The following is a 21,588-nucleotide window of genomic DNA, read 5'->3' on the forward strand; positions in this document are numbered from 1 at the left end:
GGACCCACCGGAAGTGGCGCGGTTGAAGCGATACCTCCGAGCCGCTGGGGGGCGCCCCAATTACAAACAGCTCTTCCGGAAGTGCCGCAGCCGCCGCGAGGTCCTGGAGGCGCTCAGGGGCGCCCTGCGCGACCTGGGGCTGCGAGGTACCGCGAATTTGGGGTGAAATTCGGGAATTTTGGGGATTTTTTGAGGATTTTTGTGGGATTTTGGGGGGTTTTGGGTGGGTCTGAGAGGATTTTGAGGGGTTTTAGGGGAGATTTGGGGGCTCGGCGCGGAGCGGAACTCGATGGTACGTGAGGGGAGTTGGGGAATTGTGAGGGAATTTTGGAAAAAAATGGGAAAAATTTGGAATTTTTTGGGGAATTTTAGGGAAAAATTAGAATTTTAGGGGGGAATTTTGGGATTTTGAGGCTATTTTGGTGGAATTTTGGGTGAATTTTTGGGGAGATTTGAGGGGATTTGAGGAACTCCGCCGCCAGGTCCCGGAGGCGCTCAGGGGCGCCCTGCGCGACCTGGGGTTGCGAGGTACCGCGAATTTGGGGTGAAATTCGGGGAATTTTGGGATTTTTGGGAATTTTTGTGGGATTTTGGGGGGTTTTGGGGTGGATTTCAGGGGGTTTTGGGTGGGTTTGAGAGGATTTTGGGTGGGTTTGAGAGGATTTTGAGGGGATTTGGGGGCTCGGCGCGGAGCGGAACTCGATGGTACGTGAGGGGACTTGGGGAATTGTGAGGGAATTTTGGAAAAAAATGGCAAAAATTTACAATTTTTTGAGGAAACTTTGGGGAATTTTGGGGAAAATAGGAATTTTGGGATTTTGAGGCTATTTTGGTGGAATTTTGGGTGAATTTTTGGGGAGATTTGAGGGGATTTGAGGAACTCCGCCGCCAGGTCCCGGAGGCGCTCAGGGGCGCCCTGCGCGACCTGGGGGCTGCGAATTTGGGGTGAAATTCGGGGAATTTTGGGGATTTTTGGGAATTTTTGTGGGATTTTGGGGGGTTTTGGGTGGATTTCAGGAGGTTTTGGGTGGGTTTGAGGGGTTTTAGGGGGTTTTTAGGGGGGATTTGGGGGCTCGGCGCGGAGCGGAACTCGATGGTACGTGAGGGGACTTGGGGAATTGTGAGGGAATTTTGGAAAAAAATGGGAAAAATTTGAAATTTATTTGGAAACTTTGGGGGATTTAAGAAAAATGGAATTTTGGGAAAATTTGGGAATTTTAGGGAGAAATTTGGGGGAAAAATTGGGAAAATTTGGGATTTTGGAGTGGAATTTTGGGGGTTTTTGGACGGAATTTTGTGGGGATTTCAGGGAATTTTGTGGGGATTTTATGGATTTCTTGGAATTTGTCAGAATTGGAGGATTTTGGCCCCATTTTGGGCGGTATTTTGGGATTTTAAGGAGATTTTTGGAAATTTGGAATTTAGAGAAAGATTTTTGGGTCCATTTTGGGGGGAATTTTGAGATTTTTCAGGCTATTTATGGGGAGGATTTTGGGAAAAAATTCAGGATTTTTGAGTGAAATTTTGGGATTTTGAAGGGGAATTTTGGGGTTTTTTGGATAGAATTTTGTGGGGATTTCGGGGAATTTTGTGGGAATTTTACGGATTTCTTGGAATTAGCCGGAATTTGAGGATTTTGGGTGGATTTTGAGGCAGATTTTTGGAAATTTGGAATTTTGAGAAAGATTTTTGGGTCCATTTTGGGGGGAATTTTGAGATTTTTCAGGGCTGTTTATGGGGAGAATTATGGAATTTTGTGGGGAGGACTTTGGGAAAAAATTCAGGATTATTGGGATTTTGAAGGAGAATTTTGGGGGTTTTTGGATGGGAATTTTGCGGGGATTTCGGGGAATTTTGGCGGGAATTTTATGGATTTCTTGGAATTTGTCAGAATTGGAGGATTTTGGGTGGATTTTGGGATTTTGAGAAAGATTTTTGGGTCCATTTTGGGGGGAATTTTGAGATTTTTCAGGCTATTTATGGGCAGAATTATGGAATTTTGTGGGGAGGATTTTGGGAAAAAATTCAGGATTTTTGAGTGGAGATTTGGGATTTTGAAGGGGAATTTTGGGGGTTTTTGGACGGAATTTTGGGGGGATTTCAGGGGAATTTTGGGGGGATTTTGGTCCATTTTAGGGGTTTTGGGTCCATTTATGAGATTTTGGATGGAATTTTTGGATTTTCATGGAATTTTGAACTATTAAAGGCAAATTTGGTGAAATTTTGGGGTGGAATTTCGGGATTTTGAAGGGGAATTTTGGTGGAATTTTGGGGGTTTTTGGATGGAATTTTGGGGGAGCAGATTTTGGAAATTTGGAATTTTGAGGAATATTTTTGGGATTTTTTTGGGGGGAATTTTGAGATTTTTCAGGCTATTTATGGGGAGGGTTTTGGGATAAAATTTCAGGATTTTTGAGTGGAATTTTGGGATTTTGAAGGGGAATTTTGGGATTTTGAAGGGGAATTTTGGGGGTTTTTGGATGGAATTTTTTGGGGATTTCAGGGAATTTTGGGGAAATTTTATGGATTTCTTGGAATTTGCCGCAATTTTGAGAAAGATTTTTGGGTCCATTTTGGGGGGAATTTTGAGATTTTCATGCTGTTTATGGGGAGGGTTTTGGGAAAAATTTGGGGATTTTTGAGTGAATTTTGGGATTTTGAAGGGGAATTTTGGTGGGTTTTTTGGGGGGTTTTTGGACGGAATTTTGGGGGGATTTCGGGGAATTTTGGGGGAATTTTATGGATTTCTTGGAATTTGAGGATTTTGGCCCCATTTTGGGTGGCATTTTGGGATTTTAAGGAGATTTTTGGAATTTAGGGATTTTGAGAAAGATTTTTGGGTCCATTTTGGGGGGAATTTTGAGATTTTTCATGCTGTTTATGGGGAGGAATTTGGGAAAAAATTTCGGGATTTTTGAGTGGAGTTTTGGGATTTTGAAGGGGAATTTTGGGGTTTTTTTTGATGGAATTTTGTGGGGATTTCAGGGAACTTTGGGGGAATTTTACGATTTCTTGGAATTTGTCGGAATTGTGGCTTTTGGGATTTTGAGGCAGATTTTTGGAATTTTGAGAAAGATTTTTGGGTCCATTTTGGGGGGGAATTTTGAGGTTTTTCAGGCTATTTATGGGGGAGGGTTTTGGGAAAAAATTTCAGGATTTTTGAGCGGAATTTTGGGATTTTGAAGGGGAATTTTGGGATTTTGAAGTGGAATTTTGGGGGTTTTTGGACGGAATTTTGCGGGGATTTCGGGGAATTTTGGGGGAATTTTATGGATTTCTTGAATTTGTCAGAATTGGTGGATTTGGGGTGGATTTTGAGGCAGATTTTTGGAATTTAGGGATTTTGAGAAAGCTTTTTGGGTCCATTTTGGGGGGAATTTTGAGATTTTTCAGGCTGTTTATGGGCAGAATTATGGAATTTTGTGGGGAGGATTTTGGGAAAAAATTTGGATTTTTGAGCGTAAATTTGGGATTTTGAAGGGGAATTTTGGGTTTTTTTTGACGGAATTTTGCGGGGATTTCAGGGAATTTTGGGGGAATTTTATGGATTTCTTGGAATTTGTCAGAATTTGTGGATTTTTGGGTGGATTTTGAGGCAGATTTTTAGAAATTCGGAATTTTTGAGAAAGATTTTTGGGTCCATTTTGGGGGGAATTTTGAGATTTTTCGGGCTATTTATGGGGAGGTTTTGGGAAAAATTTCAGGATTTTTGAGTGAAATTTTGGATTTTGAAGGGGAATTTTGGGATTTTGAAGGGGAATTTTGGGGTTTTTTTGACGGAATTTTGCGGGAATTTCAGGGAATTTTTGGGGGAATTTTATGGATTTCTTGGAATTTGTCAGAATTGGTGGATTTTGGGTGGATTTTGGGTGAATTTTGGCCTTTTCCAGGCGCCCCCTCCCTGGCCCGCTGCCGCCGCCTCGGCCGCCGCCGCGAGGAAAAAGCCGAACTCGCCGCCCTCGACGCCTCCAACATTTTACCCGTAAAAACCCCAAAAAACCCCCAAATTTCACCAAATTTCCGTCAAATTCACAATTTTTAACTTTTCTTTTCCCTCCCCAGCGAGATCCAGAAGAAGAAACCCCGAAATTGCCCCAAAATCGCCCCCAAAATCGGCGCTGCCTCCCCCGGATTGGTCGCGGCTCCGCGGCGTCGTCAGCTCCGACAGCGAGGTGAAGGGAGTTTGCAGTTTTATTTTTTTGGGGGGAATTTTTGGGGTTTTGGGGGTTTTTTATGGGTTTGGGGTTGGTGTTGTAAAGTTGTAATAAAGGTTGGAGATGTTGTTGTAAAAATGGCCTAAAAATGGTTGGAAAAATGCCCAAAATCACCTCAAAAGTCGCTGTAAAAATCCTCAAAATCACCCCAAAAACCAACCCAAAATTAGTGAAAAAATGCCCCAAAAAATACCAAAAATTGCCCTAAAAATCCAAAAATTGCCCCAAAAAATGGCTCCAAAATTCCCCTAAAAATCACAAAAAAAATCCCCAAAATATCGCCCTAAAATTCCCACGCAAATCACTCCAAAAATCACCCTCAAAAATGAGATCAAAATGGCCCAAAAATGGTCTTAAAAATCACCCCCCAAATCCTTAAAAATTGCTCCAAAAATTCCTCCAAAATCAGCTCCAAAATCACCCCCCAAATCCTCAAAAATTGCCCCAAAAATCCCCCCAAAGTCCCCAAAAATTGCCCCAAAAAATGGCTCCAAAGTTCCCCTAAAAATACCAAAAAATTCCCAAAAAATCACCCTAAAATTCCCACAAAATCACTCCAAAAATCACCCTCAAAAATGAGATCAAAATCCCCCAAAATGGCCCAAAAATGGTCTTAAAAATCACCCCCCAAATCCTCAAAAATTGCCTCAAAAATTCCTCCAAAATCGGCTCCAAAATCACCCCCCCCAAATCCTCAAAAATTGCCCCAAAATCCCCCCAAAGTCACCAAAAATTGCCCCAAAAAATGGCTCCAAAATTCCCCTAAAAATACCAAAAAATTCCCAAAAAAATCACCCTAAATTCCCACAAAATCGCTCCAAAAATCACCCCCAAAAATGAGATCAAAATCCCCCAAAATGGCCCAAAAATGGTCTTAAAAATCACCCCCCAAATCCTCAAAAATTGCCCCAAAATCCCCCCAAAGTCCACAAAAATTGCCCAAAAAATGGCTCCAAAAATTCCCCTAAAAATCACCAAAAAATCGCCCTAAAATTCCCACGCAAATCACTCCAAAAATCACCCTCAAAAATGAGATCAAAATCCCCCAAAAAGGCCCAAAAATGGTCTTAAAAATCACCCCCCAAATCCTCAAAAATCGCACCAAAATCCCCCCAAAGTCCCCAAAAATTGCCCCAAAAAATGGCTCCAAAATTCCCCTAAAAATCACCAAAAAAATCCCCAAAATATCGCCCTAAAATTCCCACGAAATCACTCCAAAAATCACCCCCAAAAATGAGATGAAAATCCCCCAAAATGGCCCAAAAATGGTCTTAAAAATCACCCCCCAAATCCTCAAAAATTGCCTCAAAAATTCCTCCAAAATCGGCTCCAAAATCACCCCCCAAATCCTCAAAAATTGCCCCAAAATCCCCCCAAAGTCCCCAAAAATTGCCCCAAAAAATGGCTCCAAAATTCCCCTAAAAATCACCAAAAAAATCCCCAAAATATCGCCCTAAAATTCCCACGCAAATCACTCCAAAAATCACCCTCAGAAATGATATCAAAATCCCCCAAAATGGCCCAAAAATGGTCGTAAAAATCACCCCCCAAATCCTTAAAAATTGCTCCAAAAATTCCTCCAAAATCGGCTCCAAAATCACCCCCCAAATCCTCAAAAATTACCCCAAAATCCCCCCAAAGTCCCCAAAAATTGCCCCAAAAAATCCCCAAAATTTCTCTCAAAAATCCCCCTAAAAATGCCCAAAAATCTCCCTGAAAATTGCCAAAAAATCCTAAACTCTCACCCCAAAAAAATCACTCCCCAAAAATCCCCAAAACAACTCCAAAAATCCCAAAAATCGCCCCCAAACCCCCCTATAGAACCCCATAAATCCCCTATAGAACCCCATAAGTCCCCCCAAACCCCTCTAGAACCCTATAGAACCCCATAGAACCCCCAAAACCCCCTATAGAACCCCCATAAATCCCTCTAGGACCCTACAGAACCCCCATAAACCCCTATAGGACCCCTAAAACCCCCTATAGAACACCCATAAACCCCTATAGAACCTGTATAGAACCCCATAGAACCCCCAAAATCTCCTATTGCACCCCCAAAACCCCTATAGAACCCCCAAAAAACCCTATAGAACCCCTAAAGAACCCCTAAAACCCCCCGTAGAACCCCCATAAACCCCTAAAACCCCTATAGAACTCTCTAGAACCCCTAAAATCCCTAAAACCCCCTATAGAACCCCCATAAACCCACATAGAACCCCTAAAAATCCCCTATAGAACCCCATAAATCCCCCCCAAACCCCTATAGAGCCATGATAGAACCCCATAAACACCCACAAACCCCTATGGGGCCCTATAGAGCCCCCCCAAAGCTTTATAGAACCCCATAGAACCCCCAAAACCTCCTATAGGACCCCCATAAACCCCTATAGAACCCCATAGAACCTCAAAAATCCCCCATAGAACCCCCATAAACCCCTCTAGGACCCTCTAGAATTCCTATAGAACCCCTACAGAACCCCTAAAACCCCAAACCCCCCTATAGAACCCCCCAAACCCTTATAGAACCTGTATAGAACCCCTAAAGAACCCCTAAACCCCCCCCAAACCCAATAGAACCCCTATAGAACCCCCATAATCCCCTATAGAACCCCTAAAACTCCTATAGAACCCCTATAGAACCCCCATAAACCCCTATAGAACTCCATAAATCCCCCCAAACCCCATAGAACCCTATAGAACCCCATAAACACCCACAAACCCCTATAGGGCCCTATAGAACCCCTAAAACCCCTTTAGAACCCCCCCAAACCCCTATAGAACCCTACAGAACCCCCAAACCCCTTTAGAACCCGACAGAAACCCGCCCGAACCCCGATAGAAACGCCCCCCCCTTGTCCACTACCGGATCCCGTACATGCGGCCCCGCCCACGCGCGTGTGACGTCAGAGGAGTGGGCGTGGCCTGTGCGGCCCCGTAAAGGTCGGGGCTATAAATAGCAACGGGCGCGTGTGGAGGCGCATGCGCAGGTACGGGGAGGGTGGGGGGGGCTATGGGGGCTCTATGGGGCTATGGGGGATATGGGGGGGCTATGGGGGCTATGGGGGGGCTATGGGGGATATGGGGGGGCTCTATGGGGATATGGGGGGGCTCTATGGGGGGATATGGGGGGGCTCTATGGGGATATGGGGGGGCTCTATGGGGATGTGGGGGGGCTATGGGGGGGGATATGGGGGGGCTATGGGGGATATGGGGGGGCTATGGGGGGCTATGGGGGGGCTATGGGGATATGGGGGGGCTATGGGGGGATATGGGGGGGCTCTATGGGGATATGGGGGGGGCTATGGGGGGATATGGGGGGGCTATGGTGGATATGGGGGGGCTATGGGGGATATGGGGGGGCTATGGGGGATATGGGGGGGCTATGGGGGGATATGGGGGGGCTCTATGGGGGGATATGGGGGGGCTATGGGGATATGGGGGGGCTATGGGGATATGGGGGGGCTATGGGGGATATGGGGGGGCTATGGGGGATATGGGGGGGGCTATGGGGGATATGGGGGGGCTCTATGGGGATATGGGGGGGCTATGGGGGGGATATGGGGGGGCTCTATGGGGATATGGGGGGGCTATGGGGATATGGGGGGGCTATGGGGGATATGGGGGGGCTATGGGGATATGGGGGGGATATGGGGGATATGGGGGGGCTCTATGGGGATATGGGGGGGCTATGGGGATATGGGGGGGCTATGGGGGATATGGGGGGGCTATGGGGATATGGGGGGGCTCTATGGGGATATGGGGGGGCTCTATGGGGGATATGGGGGGGCTATGGGGATATGGGGGGGCTATGGGGGATATGGGGGGGCTATGGGGATATGGGGGGGATATGGGGGATATGGGGGGCTCTGGGGATATGGGGGGGCTATGGGGGATATGGGGGGGCTATGGGGATATGGGGGGGCTATGGGGGATATGGGGGGGCTATGGGGATATGGGGGGGCTCTATGGGGATATGGGGGGGCTATGGGGATATGGGGGGGCTCTATGGGGATATGGGGGGGCTATGGGGATATGGGGGGGCTCTATGGGGATATGGGGGGGCTATGGGGATATGGGGGGGCTATGGGGGATATGGGGGGGCTATGGGGATATGGGGGGGGCTCTATGGGGGGATATGGGGGGGCTCTATGGGGATATGGGGGGGCTCTATGGGGGATATGGGGGGGCTCTATGGGGGATATGGGGGGGCTATGGGGGGATATGGGGGGGCTCTATGGGGGATATGGGGGGGCTATGGGGGATATGGGGGGGATATGGGGGGATATGGGGGGGCTCTATGGGGGATATGGGGGGGCTCTATGGGGGGATATGGGGGGGCTCTATGGGGATATGGGGGGGCTATGGGGGATATGGGGGGGCTCTATGGGGATATGGGGGCTCTATGGGGATATGGGGGGGCTATGTGGGATATGGGGGGGCTATGGGGGATATGGGGGGGCTGTGGGGGGATATGGGGGGGCTATGGGGATATGGGGGGGCTATGGGGGATATGGGGGGGCTCTATGGGGGATATGGGGGGGCTCTATGGGGATATAGGGGGGCTATGGGGGATATGGGGGGGCTCTATGGGGATATGGGGGGGCTATGGGGGGATATGGGGGGGCTCTATGGGGATATGGGGGGGCTCTATGGGGATATGGGGGGGCTATGGGGGGATATGGGGGGGCTCTATGGGGATATGGGGGGGCTCTATGGGGGATATGGGGGGGCTCTATGGGGGGATATGGGGGGGCTATGGGGATATGGGGGGGCTATGGGGGATATGGGGGGGATATGGGGGGATATGGGGGGGCTATGGGGGATATGGGGGGATATGGGGGGATATGGGGGGGCTCTATGGGGATATGGGGGGGCTCTATGGGGATATGGGGGGCTATGGGGGATATGGGGGGGCTATGGGGATATGGGGGGGCTATGGGGGGATATGGGGGGGGCTCTATGGGGGCTATGGGGGGATATGGGGGATATGGGGGGGCTATGGGGATATGGGGGGGCTCTATGGGGGATATGGGGGGGCTATGGGGGATATGGGGGGGCTATGGGGATATGGGGGGGCTCTATGGGGATATGGGGGGGCTATGGGGGATATGGGGGGGCTATGGGGGGATATGGGGGGGCTATGGGGGGATATGGGGGGGCTCTATGGGGATATGGGGGGGCTATGGGGGGATATGGGGGGGCTCTATGGGGATATGGGGGGGCTCTATGGGGATATGGGGGGGCTATGGGGGGATATGGGGGGGCTCTATGGGGATATGGGGGGGCTATGGGGGGCTATGGGGGGGCTCTATGGGGATATGGGGGGGCTATGGGGGGATATGGGGGGGCTCTATGGGGGATATGGGGGGGCTATGGGGGGATATGGGGGGGCTCTATGGGGGATATGGGGGGGCTATGGGGATCCCATTGTGTCCAGTGTCCACTCCATGTCCACCCCAGTGTCCACTCCCCATTCCCACTGTCCACTCCCCCTGTCCACCCCCAGTGTCCACTCCCCACTCCATTGTCCACTCTGTGTCCACTCTGTGTCCACTCGCCACTCTCAGTGTCCGCTCTGTGTCCACTCCATTGTCCACTCTGTGTCCACTCCAGTGTCCACTCCCCACTCTCAGTGTCCACCCCATTGTCCACTTTGTGTCCACTCCCAGTGTCCACTGTGTCCACTCCCCACTCTGTGTCCACCCCATTGTCCACTCCGTGTCCACTCTGTGTCCACTCCACTGTCCACTCTGTGTCCACTCCCCACTCCATTGTCCACTCCGTGTCCACTCTGTGTCCACTCCATTGTCCACTCCGTGTCCACTCCGTGTCCACTCCCCACTCTCATTGTCCACTCTGTGTCCACTCCCCACTCCATTGTCCACTCCATGTCCACTCCGTGTCCACTGCAGCCCCATGTCGGCACTGGACCTTGTCCGTGGCGGTGGCCGGAGCCTGGATCGCCGCCTGGCCCGAGTGTCCGGCGCGGCGCTGCTGGCCGGGCTGCGGGCGGCCGGAGCCGTGTCCGAGCCCGAGGCGGCCGCGCTCGGCCGGCCGGACAGCGGGGGATGGACACGGCGACTCCGCGCTCTGGCCGCGGCCAAAGGCGAGTGGACGTGCCGGACGCTGCTGGCCGTGCTCGAGGGGCTGGAGGGGCCGCCCCCGCCGGGGCCCTTCGGTGAGCGAGTGACCGCTGCTGTGGTCACTCCGGTGGTGATCACTCTGGTGGTCACTCCGGTGGTCACTCCAGTGGTCATTTTGGGGTTTTTTTTTGATTTTTTTTCCCGTTTTTCCCAATTTTTATGACCCAAATTTAAGTGAGTGACCACTCTGATGTCCAGCTGTGGGATGAGTGACCAGTGGTCACTCCATTGGTCACTCCGGTGGTCACTCCAGTGGTCATTTTGGGGATTTTTGGGGGATTTTCCTCATTTTCTCCAGGTTTTTATGACCCAAATTTCAGTGAGTGACCACTGTGGTGTCCAGCTGAGGGTGGTGGTCACTCCGGTGGTCACTCTGGTGGTCACTCCAGTGGTCATTTTGGGGATTTTTTGGGATTTTTTTTCCATTTTTCCAATTTTTAGGACCAAACTTCATTGAGTGACCACTCTGATGTCCAGCTGTGGGATGAGTGACCAGTGGTCACTCCGGTGGTCACTCCGGTGGTCACTCCAGTGGTCATTTTGGGGTTTTTTTGGGATTTTTTTTCCATTTTCTCCAGGTTTTTATGACCCAAATTTCAGTGAGTGACCGCTCTGATGTTTGGCCATGGGGTCACTCTATTGGTCACTCTGGTGGTCACTCTGGTGGTCACTCCAGTGGTCACTCAGTGGTCACTCCATTGATCATTCTGGTGGTCACTCAGCGGTCACTCAGCGGTCACTCATTGGTCACTCAGTGATCACTCAATGGTCACTCAGCGGTCACTCAGTGGTCACTCAGTGGTCACTCAATGGGCAGTATAAGGGCAATATAAGGGCAATATAAGGGCAGTGGTCACTCATTGGTCACTCATTGGTCCCTCAGAGGTCACTCCATGGTCACTCAGTGGTCACTCAGCGGTCACTCAGTGGTCACTCAGTGGTCACTCAGTGCTCACTCAGTGGTCACTCATTGGTCACTCAGCGGTCACCCAGTGGTCACTCAGTGGTCACTCATTGTTCAGTCATTGTTCAGTCATTGGTCACTCCATGGTCACTCCATGGCCACTCAGTGGTCAGTGGTTACTCATTGGTCCCTCAGCGGTCACTCAGTGGTCACTCGGTCAGTGGTCACTCAGTGGTCACTCAGTGGTCACTCATTGCTCACTCATTGCTCACTCAGTGGTCACTCATTGGTCACGCACTGGTCACTCAATGGTCACTCAGTGGTCACTCATTGGTCACTCAGCGGTCACTCAGCGGTCACTCATTGGTCACTCCGTGGTCACTCAGTGATCACTCAGTGGTCACTCGGTCAGTGGTCACTCATTGGTCACTCATTGTTCATTCATTGGTCACTCATTGATCATTCTGGTAGTCACTCAATGGTCACTCATTGGTCACTCAGTGATCACTCCATTATCACTCATTGGTCACTCAGTGGTCACTCAGTGGTCACTCGGTCAGTGGTCACTCATTGATCACTCAGTGGTCACTCAGTGGTCACTCAATGGGCAGTATAAGGGCAATATAAGGGCAGTGGTCACTCATTGGTCACTCCATGGTCAGTGGTCACTCAGCGGTCACTCAGTGGTCACTCCGTGCCCGTTTTTGCCCGTTTTCCCCGTTTCTCGCAGATTTTTTCGACCCCCATCGCGACTCCGCCCCCGCTCACCGCTCGGACTGTCCGTGCTGCCGGACGGAGCCGTGGCCGGAGCCGCGGCCGGAGCCCGAGTGGACACCGCGTGAGGAGGAGGAGGAAGGAGCCGGAGCCGGGGAGGAAGGCCCCGAGGAGGAGGAGGAGGAGGGAGAGGCCGAAAATGAGGAAAAAACGGCCAAAAACGGTGAAAGAGAGGGCGAGGATGAGGAGGGAGAGGCCGGAAACGGCGATGAAGGCCCCGAGGATGAGGAGGAAGAACCCAAAAATGGCGATGAAGGCCCCGACGATGATGATGATGGTGGAGGTGATGAAGATGATGATGGTGGAGGTGATGATGATGATGGAGGAGGAGGTGATGAAGGCCCCAATGGTGATGATGATGATGATGATGGAGGAGGAGGGGATGAAGATTAAAGGGAGGGGCTGAGGAGGAGGAGGAGGGTGGGGAGGAAGATGATGGTGGAGGTGATGAAGGCCCCCAATGGTGAAGGCCCCGAGGATGAGGAGGAAGAACCCAAAAATGGCGATGAAGGCCCCGAGGATGATGATGATGGTGGTGGTGATGAAGATGATGATGGTGGTGGTGGAGGTGATGAAGGCCCCAATGGTGGTGATGATGATGATGGAGGAGAAGGGGATGAAGATTAAAGGGAGGGGCTGAGGAGGAGGAGGGTGGGGAGGAAGATGATGGAGGAGATGAAGATGATGATGATGGTGGAGGTGATGAAGGCCCCCAATGGTGATGATGATGATGATGGTGGTGGAGGTGATGAAGGCTCCGATGATGATGAAGATGATGATGGTGGAGGTGATGAAGGCCCCCAATGGTGAAGGCCCCGAGGATGATGGTGGAGGTGATGATGATGAAGATGATGGTGGAGGTGATGAAGGCCCCAATGGTGATGATGATGATGGAGGAGGAGGGGATGAAGATTAAAGGGAGGGGCTGAGGAGGAGGAGGAGGGTGGGGGAGGAAGATGATGGAGGAGATGAAGATGAAGATGATGGCGGAGGTGATGAAGGCCCCCAATGGTGAAGGCCCCGAGGATGAGGAGGAAGAACCCAAAAATGGCGATGAAGGCCCCGAGGATGATGATGGTGGTGGAGGCGATGAAGGCCCCAATGATGATGGTGGAGGTGATGATGATGATGGTGGTGGAGGTGATGAAGGACCCGGTGATGATGATGATGATGATGGAGGAGGGGATGAAGATTAAAGGGAGGAGCTGAGGAGGAAGAGGAGGGTGGGGAGGAAGATGATGGAGGAGATGATGATGATGATGATGATGGTGGAGGTGATGAAGGCCCCGAGGATGAGGAAGAACCCAAAAATGGCGATGAAGGCCCCGATGATGATGATGATGGTGGAGGTGATGAAGGCTCCAATGATGAAGGTGGAGGCAATGAAGATGATGATGGCGGTGGTGATGAAGGCCCCGGTGATGATGATGATGGAGGAGGAGGAGGGGATGAAGATTAAAGGGAGGGGCTGAGGAGGAAGAGGAGGGTGGGGGAGGAAGATGATGGAGGAGATGAAGATGATGATGATGATGATGGTGGAGGCGATGAAGGCCCCAAGGATGAGGAAGAACCCAAAAATGGCGATGAAGGCCCCGATGATGATGATGGTGGAGGTGATGAAGGCCCCCAATGGTGAAGGCCCCGAGGATGATGATGGTGGTGGCGATGAAGGCTCCAATGATGAAGGTGGAGGCGATGAAGATGATGGTGGAGGTGGAGGCGATGAAGGCCCCGGTGATGATGATGATGATGGAGGAGGAGGAGGGGATGAAGATTAAAGGGAGGGGCTGAGGAGGAGGAGGGTGGGGGAGGAAGATGATGGAGGAGATGATGAAGATGATGAAGATGATGATGAAGATGAAGATGATGATGATGATGATGATGATGAAAATGAGGAAGAATTTTGGGTCAAAAAAATCCCAAAATGGACACTTGGTCCTCCATGAAGATGAAGATGAAGATGATGAAGATGAAGATGGGCTCCATAATGATGATGATGATGATGATGATGATGAAGATGAGGAGGAATTTTGGGTCAAAAAAATCCCAAAATGGAGCTTTGGGCCTTCATGAAGATGATGAAGATGAAAATGATGATGATGAAGGTGAAGAAGATGAGGAAATTTGGGTCAAAAAATGTCCAAAATGGACACTTGGGTTGTGATGATGATGATGATGATGATGATGAAAATGAGGAAGAATTTAGGGTCAAAAAAATCCCAAAATGGACACTTGGTCCTCCATGATGATGATGATGAAGATGTTGATGAAGATGAGGAATTTTGGGACAAAAAAAGCCCAAAATGGAGCTTTGAGTAGTGATGAAGATGATGAAGATGAAAATGATGATGATGAAGGTGAAGAAGACGAAGAAATTTGGGTCAAAAAATGTCCAAAATGGACACTTGGTCCTCCATGATGATGAAGATGGAGATGAAGATGAAGATGGTCTCCATGATGATGATGATGATGAAGATGAAGATGATGACAAGGAATTTTGGGTCAAAAAATGCCTAAAATGGACATTTGGACCGTGATGAAGATGAAGATGGCCTCCATGATGATGATGATGATGATGAAGATGAGGAGGAATTTTGGGTCAAAAAAATCCCAGAATGGACACTTGGGTTGTGATGATGATGATGATGATGATGATGATGATGATGATGAAGAAGATGAGGAGGAATTTTGGGTCAAAAAAATCCCAAAATGGAGCTTTGGGCCCTCATGAAGATGATGAAGATGAAAACGATGATGATGAAGGTGAAGAAGACGAGGAATTTTGGGTCAAAAAATGTCCAAAATGGACACTTGGTCCTCCATGATGATGATGGTGATGAAAATGAGGAAGAATTTTGGGTCAAAAAAATCCCAAAATGGATCCTTGGTCCTCCATGATGATGATGAAGATGAAAATGATGATGAAGATGAAGAAGACGAAGAATTTTGGGTCAAAAAATGTCCAAAATGGACACTTGGTCCTCCATGATGATGATGATGAAGATGATGATGAAGATGAGGAATTTTGGGTCAAAAAAAGCCCAAAATGGAGCTTTGGACTGTGATGATGATGATGATGATGAAGATGAGGAGGAATTTTGGGGCAAAAAAATCCCAAGTTGGACACTTGGTCCTCCATGATGATGATGAAGATGATGAGGATGAAGATGATGAAGATGAAGAATTTTGGGTCCAAAAAAGCCCAAATTGGGTCATTGTCCCACCCCACCCCCACCCGGAGCCTTCCTCCCTCCCCTCCTCCCCCTCGCCCCGCCCACAATAAAGCCCCGCCCCCTCCGCTTTGTCCACTCTGGGTTCTCCTTGACCTCACGATGACCAATGGTCACTCTGGGGGCGTGGCCTTGATTTCACAATGACCAATGGTCACTCTGGGGGCGTGGCCTTGACCCAACAATGACCAATGGTCACTCTGGGGGCGTGGCCTTGACCTCCATGATGACCAATGGTCACTCTGGGGGCGTGGCCTTGATTTCACAATAACCAATGGTCACTCTGGGGGTGTGGCCTTGACATCGATGACCAATGGTCACTCTGGGGGCGTGGCCTTGATTTCACAATGACCAATGGTCACTCTGGGGGGGTGGCCTTGACCACGATAACCAATGGTCACTCTGGGGGCGTGGCCTTGACCTCCATGATGACCAATGGTCACTCTGGAAGGTTCTTCACCATTTTAATGACCAAAACCCCAAATTTTTGAGGTTCCAAAACCAAAAACCTCAACTTTGGAAGGCTCTCCGTGGTTCCCATGAAAGGAACCCAAATTTTAAGAATTCTCCACGATTTTAATGAACAAAATCCTCAACTTTTAGAACTTTTTGGGGTTTTACCACCCAAAAGTCCAACTTTGGAAGGTTCTCCATGACCTTGATGACCAAAACCCAACTTTTGAGGGTTCTCCACAATTTTAAAGAGTTGTCCACAATTTTAATGACCTAAAAGTCCAACTTTGGAGGGTTCTCCTTGGTTTTAATGACCAAACCCCAACTTTGGAAGGTTCTCCGTGGTTTCCATGACCAAAACCCAACTTTTGAGGGTTCTCCCCAATTTTAATGACCACAAACCCCAACTTTGGAGGTTTCTCATTGGTTTTAATGACCAAACCCCAACTTTGGAAGGTTCTCCCCAATTTTAATGACCTAAAAGTCCAAATTTTGAGGGTTCTCCTTGGTTTTAATGACCAAAACCCAACTTTGGAAGGTTCTCCATGACCTTGGAAGGTTCTCCATGATTTCAATGACCCCAAACCCCCAATTTTCGGGGTTCCTCCCCCCAAAAGTCCAACTTTGGTGGGTTCTCCGTGGTTCCCGTGACCAAACCCCAACTTTGGAAGGTTCTCCCCAACTTTAAAGAGTTCTCCACAATTTTAATGACTTAAAAGTCCAAATTTTGAGGGTTTCTCATTGGTTTTAATGACCAAACCCCAACTTTGGAGGGTTCTCCGTGGTTTCCATGACCAAAATCCCAACTTTGGAAGGTTCTCCCCAATTTTAATGACTTAAAAGTCCAACTTTGGAGGGTTCTCCTTGGTTTTAATGACCAAACCCCAACTTTGGTGGGTTCTCCATGACCTTGTTGACCAAACCCCAACTTTGGAAGGTTCTCCCCAACTTTGGAAGCTTCTCCATAACTTTGGAAGGTTCTCCATGATTTTAATGACCACAAACCCCCAATTTTCGGGGTTCCTCCCTCCAAAAGTCCAACTTTGGAAGGTTCTCCATGGTTCCCATGACCAAACCCCAACTTAGGAAGGTTCTCCATTATTTTAATGACTTAAAAGTCCAACTTTGGAGGGTTCTCATTGGTTTTAATGACCAAACCCCAACTTTGGAAGGTTCTCCATAACTTTGGAAGGTTCTCCCCAACTTTGGAAGGTTCTCCATGATTTTAATGACCACAAACCCCCAATTTTCGGGGTTCCTGCCCCCAAAAGTCCAACTTTGGTGGGTTCTCCATGGTTTCCATGACCAAACCCAAATTTTAAGAGTTCAACACAATTTTCATGACCTAAAAGTCGAACTTTGGAGGGTTCTCCTTGGTTCCCATGACCAAACCCCAAGTTTGGAAGGTTCTCCATGATTTTAATGACTTATAAGTCCAACTTTGGAGGGTTCTCCTTGGTTTTAATGACCAAACCCCAACTTTGGAAGGTTCTCCATGACCTTGGAAGGTTCTCCATGATTTTAATGACCACAAACCCCCAATTTTCGGGGTTCCTCCCCCCAAAAGTCCAACTTTGGAAGGTTCTCCATGGTTCCCATGACCAAACCCAAATTTTAAGAGTTCTACACAATTTTCATGACTTAAAAGTCCAACTTTTGAGGGTTTCTCCTTGGTTTTAATGACCAAAACCCAACTTTGGAGGGTTTTCCCCAATTTTAATGACCTAAAAGTCCAACTTTGGAAGGTTCTCCATGACCTTGTTGACCAAACCCCAACTTTGGAAGGTTCTCCATAACTTTGGAAGGTTCTCCATGATTTTAATGACCACAAACCCCCAACTTTGGAAGGTTCTCCGTGGTTTCCATGACCATAATCCCAACTTTGGAAGGTTCTCCCCAACTTTGGAAGGTTCTCCCCAATTTTAATGACCTAAAAGTCCAACTTTGGAAGGTTCTCCTTGGTTTTAATGACCAAACCCCAACTTTGGAAGGTTCTCCATAACTTTGGAAGGTTCTCCTTGGTTTCCATGAACAAACCCCAACTTTGGAAGGTTCTCCCCAACTTTGGAAGGTTCTCCATGATTTTAATGACCACAAACCCCCAATTTTCGGGGTTCCTCCCCCCAAAAGTCCAACTTTGGTGGGTTCTCCGAGGTTCCCCGGCCCCGGGGTCCCACCTGAAGCCCCCCTAGATGCGGAAGCTCTCGGCCTTGCCGTCGATGTGCCGCAGCCTCAGGTAGACGTCGGTGCCGACGCCCTGCAGCGACTGCAGCACCAGGGAGCCGCCCAGGTACTCGGCGTAGGCGCGGGACGTCGGCAGCCCGAACCCGAACCTGGGGCACCGAAACGATGGAAATTGGCACCGGGTTGTGCCAAAAAAATCTGAATTTTCATGTGTCCAAAAATCCCAGAAAATTCCACCCAAAAAATGCCCCAAAACCCACAGAAATTTCCCCAAAATTTACCCTGAAGCCAAACCTGGGGGACACCAAAATAATGGAAATTGGCACTGGCTTGTGCCAAAAATATCTAAATTTTCATGTGTCCCAAAATCCCAGAAAATTCCCCAGAAAATTCCACCCAAAAATGCTCCAAATCCCGCCCCAAAAACCACAGAAATGTCCCCAAATTCCAGCCCAAACCCGAACCTGGGGCACCGAAATAATGGAAATTTGCACCGGGTTGTGCCAAAAAAAATCTGAATTTTCATGTGTCCCAAAATCCCAGAAAATTCCACCCAAAAATGCCCCAAAAACCACAGAAATGTCCCCAAAATTTACCCTGAACTCGAACCTGGGCGGCACTGAAATGACCCAAATTGGTACCGGGTTGTGCCAAAAATATCTGAATTTCCATGTGTCCCAAAATCCCAGAAAATTCCACCCAAAAATACCCCCAAAAACCACAGAATTTGCCCCCAAAATTTACCCTGAATTCGAACCTGGGCGGCACCGAAATGACCCAAATTGGCACCGGGTTGTAGCAAAAATATCTGAATTTTCATGTGTCCCAAAATCCCAGAAAATTCCACCCAAAAATGCCCCAGAAACCACAGAAATGTCCCCAAAATTTACCCCAAACCCGAACCTGGGCGACACCAAAATAATGGAAATTGGCACCGGGTTGTGCCAAAAATATCTGAATTTTCATGTGTCCCAAAATCCCAGAAAATTCCCCCCAGAAATGCCCTAAAAACCACAGAAATTTCCCCAAAATTTACCCTGAACTCGAACCTGGGGGACACCAAAATAATGGAAATTCGCACCAGGTTGTGCCAAAAATATCTAAATTTCCATGTGTCCAAAAATCCCAGAAAATTCCACCCAAAAATCCCCCCAAAAAAGCCCCAAAAACCACAGAAATGTCCCCAAAATTTACCCCTGGGTGACACCAAAATAATTAACATTTGCACCAGGTTGTCCCAAAAATATAAAATCTCATAAATGCCCCAAATCCCCAAGAAAATCCACCCCAAAATAAAAAAAAAAAAAGCCCCAAATCCCACCCCAAAACCCACAGAAATGTCCCCAAATTCCAGCCCAAACCCAAACCTGGGCAACACCAAAATAATGGAAATTTGCACCAGGTTGTACCAAAAATATCTGAATTTCTATGTGTCCAAAAATCCCAGAAAATTCCACCCAAAAATGCCCCAAAAAACCACAGAAATTTCCCCAAAATTTACCCTGAACTCGAACCTGGGCGGCACCGAAATAATGGAAATTGGCACCGGGTTGTGCCAAAAATATCTCAATTTTCATGTGTCCCAAAATCCCAGGAAATTCCACCCAAAATCCCCCCAAAAATGCCCCAAATCCTGCCACAAAAAGCACAGAAATGTCCCCAAAATTCACCCTGAACCCGAACCTGGGCGGCACCGAAATGACCCAAATTGGCACCAGGGTGTGCCAAAAATATCAAAATTTTCATGTGTCCTAAAATACCAGAAAATTCCACCCAAAAATGCCCCAAAAACCACAGAAATGTCCCCGAAATTTACCTCAAACCCGAACCTGGGCGGCACTAAAATGACCCAAATTGGCACCGGGTTGTGCCAAAAATATCTAAATTTTCATGTGTCCCAAAATCCCAGGAAATTCCACCCAAAAATGCCCCAAAAACAACAGAAATTTCCCCAAAATCTACCCCTGGGCAACACCAAAATAATTAAAGTTTGCACCAGGTTGTACCAAAAATATAAAATCTCATAAATGCCCCAAATCCCCAAGAAAATCCACCCCAAAATCCCCAAAAATGCCCCAAATCCCACCCCAAAAACCACAGAAATGTCCCCAAATTCCAGCCCGAACCCGAACCTGGGCGGCACCGAAATGACCCAAATTGGCACCGGGTTGTGCCAAAATATCTGAATTTTCATGTGTCCCAAAATACCAGGAAATTCCACCCAAAAATGCCCCAAATCCCGCCCCAAAACCCACAGAAGTGTCCCCAAATTCCAGCCCGAACCCGAACCTGGGCAACACCAAAATAACGAAAATTTGCACCAGGGTGTCCTAAAAATCCCAAAATCCCATAAAAACCCCAAAATGCCAGACCTGGGAGTGTCCCATATTTTGGGGAGGGGGTCCCCAATTTGGGGAGGGGTCCCTGGAATCCCCTAAATCCCCCCAAATCCCCCAATTCCCCCCAAAACCCAACCCTGGGCACATCCCAAATTCCCAACAATTGTCCCCAATTTCTGGACATTGTCCCCAACTTTCAGAGCTTGTCCCCAATTTGGGGAGGGGTCTCCAATTTGGGGAGGGGTCCCTGAGATCCCCAAATCCCCCTCAAATCCCCCCAAACCCCAACCCTGGGCACGTCTCCAAGCGAAATCCCCAATTTTTGGGTATTGTCCCCAATTTCTGGACATTGTCCCCAACTTTCAGAGCTTGTCCCCAATTAGGGGAGGGGGTCCCCGATTTGAGGAGGGGTCTCCAATTTGAGGAGGGGTCCCTGGAATCCCTAAACCTCCCCAAATCCCCCCAAATCCCCCCAAAAACCCCCTCAAATCCAACGCTGGGATTGTCCCCAATTTCTGGACATTGTCCCCAATTTCTGGGTATCATCCCCAACTTTGGGAGTCTGTCCCCGATTTGGGGAGGGGGTCCCGGGTTTGGGGAGGGGGTCCCGTATTTGGGGAGGGGGTCCCCGATTTGGGAGGGGGTCCCGGGTTTGGGGAGGGGGTCCCCGGTTTGGGGAGGGGGTCCCCGATTTGGGTAGGGGGTCCCCAATTTGGGGAGGGGTCCCTGACCCGTGCATGGGCCCGGCCTGGCCGCTGGCGTCCATCAGGGGCCGCAGGGGCCCCCCCAGGCGCGGGTCCTGCGCGCTCAACTCGGCCGTGCTGAAATGGTACTCGGTGACCTTGTCCAGGAGATCGTGGGGAATGCCACCGCCCCGGTCCGAGATCCTGGGGACAGAGGGGACATTGGGGACATTGGGGACATTGTGGGTGTTTGGGGTGTTTGGGACATTGGGGACATTGGGGACATTGGGGACATTGGGGACATTGGGGACATCCAGGGGATTGTGGACATTGGGGACATTGGGGACACTGGGTGTGTGCAGTGGTACTCGGTGACCTTGTCCAGGAGATCGTGGGGAATGCCACCGCCACGGTCCGAGATCCTGGGGACAGAGGGGACAGTGGGGACATTGGGGACATCCAGGGGATTGTGGACATTGGGGACATTGGGGACATTGGGGACACTGGGTGTGTGCAGTGGTACTCGGTGACCTTGTCCAGGAGATCGTGCGGGATGCCACCACCACGGTCTGAGATCCTGGGGGGACATTGGGGACATCTGAGAGATTGGGGACATCCAGGGGATTGGGGACATTCAGGGGATTGGGGACATTCAGGGGATTGG

General features: G+C 49.3%; 2 protein-coding genes and 2 long non-coding RNA genes across 16 annotated transcripts in view; 2 read left to right on the forward strand and 2 right to left on the reverse strand.

Annotated features, from left to right (window-relative positions):
- Positions 1-7,122: 7,122 nt before the first annotated feature.
- Positions 7,123-13,509, forward strand: LOC141731728 (uncharacterized). 2 transcript variants are annotated; one of them, XM_074558214.1, is made up of 4 exons: positions 7,123-7,201; positions 10,127-10,392; positions 11,992-12,266; positions 13,306-13,509. In XM_074558214.1, the coding sequence occupies exons 1-4, from the start codon at positions 7,194-7,196 to the stop codon at positions 13,492-13,494; spliced, it is 738 nt and encodes a 245-aa protein (XP_074414315.1). In that variant the 5' UTR covers positions 7,123-7,193; the 3' UTR covers positions 13,495-13,509. The 2 variants fall into 2 exon arrangements, with proteins under 2 accessions (XP_074414315.1, XP_074414316.1); XM_074558215.1 differs by lacking the exon at positions 13,306-13,509 and adding an exon at positions 12,480-12,609 and having other exon boundaries at positions 11,992-12,342.
- Positions 13,510-15,792: 2,283 nt separating this feature from the next.
- Positions 15,793-16,492, reverse strand: LOC141731680 (uncharacterized). The gene is made up of 2 exons (XR_012583653.1): positions 16,196-16,492; positions 15,793-15,991 (listed from the first exon to the last, which is right to left on the reverse strand). It is a non-coding gene; the product is annotated as an uncharacterized LOC141731680 (long non-coding RNA).
- Positions 16,493-16,498: 6 nt separating this feature from the next.
- LOC141731679 (uncharacterized) lies at positions 16,499-18,225 on the forward strand. Of its 2 annotated transcripts, none has more exons than XR_012583651.1 (4): positions 16,499-16,910; positions 17,464-17,523; positions 17,608-17,729; positions 17,770-18,225. It is a non-coding gene; the product is annotated as an uncharacterized LOC141731679 (long non-coding RNA). The 2 variants fall into 2 exon arrangements; XR_012583652.1 differs by lacking the exon at positions 16,499-16,910 and adding an exon at positions 17,107-17,421.
- The window catches only part of LOC106630536 (branched-chain alpha-ketoacid dehydrogenase kinase), a 37,536-nt gene continuing 33,854 nt past the window's right edge, over positions 17,907-21,588 (reverse strand). For 7 of the 11 annotated variants that reach the window (XM_074558107.1, XM_074558116.1, XM_074558115.1 and 4 more), the window contains 2 exons: positions 20,973-21,128; positions 17,907-18,051 (listed from right to left, as the gene is read on the reverse strand). In XM_074558107.1, coding sequence (XP_074414208.1) covers positions 17,907-18,051; positions 20,973-21,128 — 301 coding nt within the window. Of the gene's footprint in view, positions 18,052-20,972; positions 21,129-21,300; positions 21,347-21,588 lie in introns of all 11 variants that reach the window. The other 4 variants (XM_074558108.1, XM_074558111.1, XM_074558109.1 and 1 more) reach the window with 2 other exon arrangements.

This window comes from Zonotrichia albicollis, chromosome 24 (assembly GCF_047830755.1).
Source record: "Zonotrichia albicollis isolate bZonAlb1 chromosome 24, bZonAlb1.hap1, whole genome shotgun sequence".
NCBI classification, from domain to species: Eukaryota; Metazoa; Chordata; class Aves; order Passeriformes; family Passerellidae; genus Zonotrichia; species Zonotrichia albicollis.